Genomic DNA, 2,307 nt, shown 5'->3' with positions numbered 1-2,307 from the left:
AGTGTCATCTTTTGTGCCTTAAAAAAGGAGAGAGAGCCAATTTTAACTGTTTGTTTGGTGTGTTTGTAAATCACCTTGAGACTCGCGTGGGAGGTGATTCATAAATTAATGAACTCGGTCATATAATAAAATTAGTAGCTAAGTATTTACGCCCACCCTCCCCCAGATACAGAAGAAAGATTGCCAGAGCCAAAACAGCTGAGAGGGGCAGAAAGACGTGGTAGAGAAGAATGAGCTCTGTTGTGGAAGCTGCCCCAGCCCCGCTTTGCTTTAAGATTAATGGCTCCTGCTACCGAACCCTACATCCCTTTGGGGTCCAGCTAACCATCTACGTGGTCTGTGCCCTGGGCATGCTACTTACAGTCCTGGGGAACCTGCTGGTGATTATTTCCATCTTCCACTTCAAAATCCTTCACACCCCCACCAATTTCTTGCTGCTCTCCCTGGCGCTGGCAGACCTCCTGCTAGGCTTAACAGTCCTTCCCTTCAGCACGATCCGCTCGGTGGAGAGCTGCTGGTACTTCGGGGATGCCTTCTGCCGTTTCCACACCTTCCTGGACACTGTCTTCTGCTTGGCCTCCATTTTCCACCTCTGCTTTATCTCCATCGACCGCCACTGTGCCATCTGCGACCCTCTGCGCTACACCACCAAGTTCACCGTCAGGGTCGCTGGCGTCTATGTCGTGGTCGGGTGGGGAGTTCCTGTGCTTTACACGTCCATCTTCCTCTATAGCAAAAGAGTTGAGGAAAGTTTAGGCCAGTTCTTGCAGGACATGCCTTGCGTTGGGAGCTGCCAGCTGCTGTTCAACAAACTCTGGGGCTGGATAAACTTCCCGCTCTTCTTCTTCCCCTGCCTCATCATGGTAGGGCTGTATGTCAAGATATTTATCGTGGCGACCAGGCAAGCCAAGCAGATAAACAGTGTCAATCAGAGAGCCGGGTCCATGCGTCGGTCAGGAGCGACAAGGCGAGAAATGAAGGCAGCGAAAACACTGGGAATCGCTGTTGGCATCTACCTCTTATGCTGGTTGCCATTTACCGTGGACACGATGGTAGACAGCCTTCTTGATTTCATTACCCCACCTGTTGTGTTTGATGTTCTCATTTGGTTTGCTTACTTTAATTCAGCCTGCAACCCTTTGATTTATGTGTTTTCCTACCACTGGTTCAGGAAAGCTGTAAAGCTTGTTTTATCCCGTCAGATCTTCTATACAAGAACGTCTACTGTGGACTTGTACCAGGAAGAATAACCCAGAGGTGCTAACTTACTACATGGCTGGATACCACCCAAAGATGGAGGAGTCAGGAGATCTGGGGCCTAGCACAAAAGGCTTGGGATTCAGATCTCCTGGACCATCCCATGGATCAATGCCCATGGCTGAAGTAATTTTGGTCACAACCACACCATACATTTAAACAACTCTTATGCTGCTTTAAACATCATGGCTTCCCCAAAAGGATTCTGCAAACTTTAGTTTGCAAAGCTTGTTGACCCCACAGAACTACAGTTCCCAGCACCCTTAACAAACTACAGCCCCCAGGATTCTCCATGACTGCTAAATTGGTATAAGAGTGTTGTAAACGTATGGTGGCCATAGAGTGAGAAAAATGTGGAATTAAACGAAACCCTGTAAGCGAAAGATATGGCGAGGAGAGGGACTCATTTATTGCTTTATTAATACAGTATGTATGTATGTATGTATGTATGTATTACCATACGAGTAATTCATTTTAGTAATGGATTGAAGTGCTACCAAATGAAAAGAGAAAGTTATCCAAACATGGTAGCAGTTAAAAGTACAAAAGCCGAAATAGGACTGAAAGCCCAAATGGATTTAATCAGTACAGTAAACACCTTGATTTTTGGTTGATCATTCAGTAGGAGCCTACTTTCAGGGTACGTTTTATTCAGTTTGCTTTTTGAAACGATATTGGTGCATTATTGTAACAAAGGATGATGAATAAAATATTAAACTGATTTCAATTGTAAAAGTTTGCTTTCTTTTTAAGTCACCTCACACATTTGTCAATATTTGTCAATATTTCTCAAGTTGTTGACAATATTTGGGAAATATGCAAATATATTTAATGCTCAATCGATCAATCAATCAAGATGATTAATGGACTAAAATTCTTTGCCCGGCTGAGAATATTTCTTGCAACAGCGCTTTCTATCTTCTCTTTCCCTCCCCTCCTCTCTTTTGGTGGGTTTTGCTCCAGCAGGATGCATCAGCAGTTTCTTCTGTGAATGATGACATCTGTGATTTTATCCACAAAGCCTCTCAATAATTATCACAACTTATTTCA

The 2,307-nt window shown here is 44.2% G+C and overlaps 1 protein-coding gene across 1 annotated transcript; it reads left to right on the top strand.

The window, feature by feature from the left end:
• The first annotated feature begins 230 nt into the window (after window positions 1–230).
• LOC128411629 (trace amine-associated receptor 5-like) lies at window positions 231–1,250 on the top strand. Its single transcript, XM_053384052.1, has one exon. It carries the CDS (start codon window positions 231–233, stop codon window positions 1,248–1,250), a length of 1,020 nt encoding a protein of 339 aa, XP_053240027.1.
• The last annotated feature ends 1,057 nt before the right edge of the window (window positions 1,251–2,307 follow it).

Source organism: Podarcis raffonei, chromosome 3 (genome assembly GCF_027172205.1).
Source record: "Podarcis raffonei isolate rPodRaf1 chromosome 3, rPodRaf1.pri, whole genome shotgun sequence".
NCBI classification, from domain to species: Eukaryota; Metazoa; Chordata; class Lepidosauria; order Squamata; family Lacertidae; genus Podarcis; species Podarcis raffonei.
The sequence above is the reverse complement of the archived record's forward strand: the minus strand, read 5'-3'. Positions and strand labels throughout refer to the sequence as shown.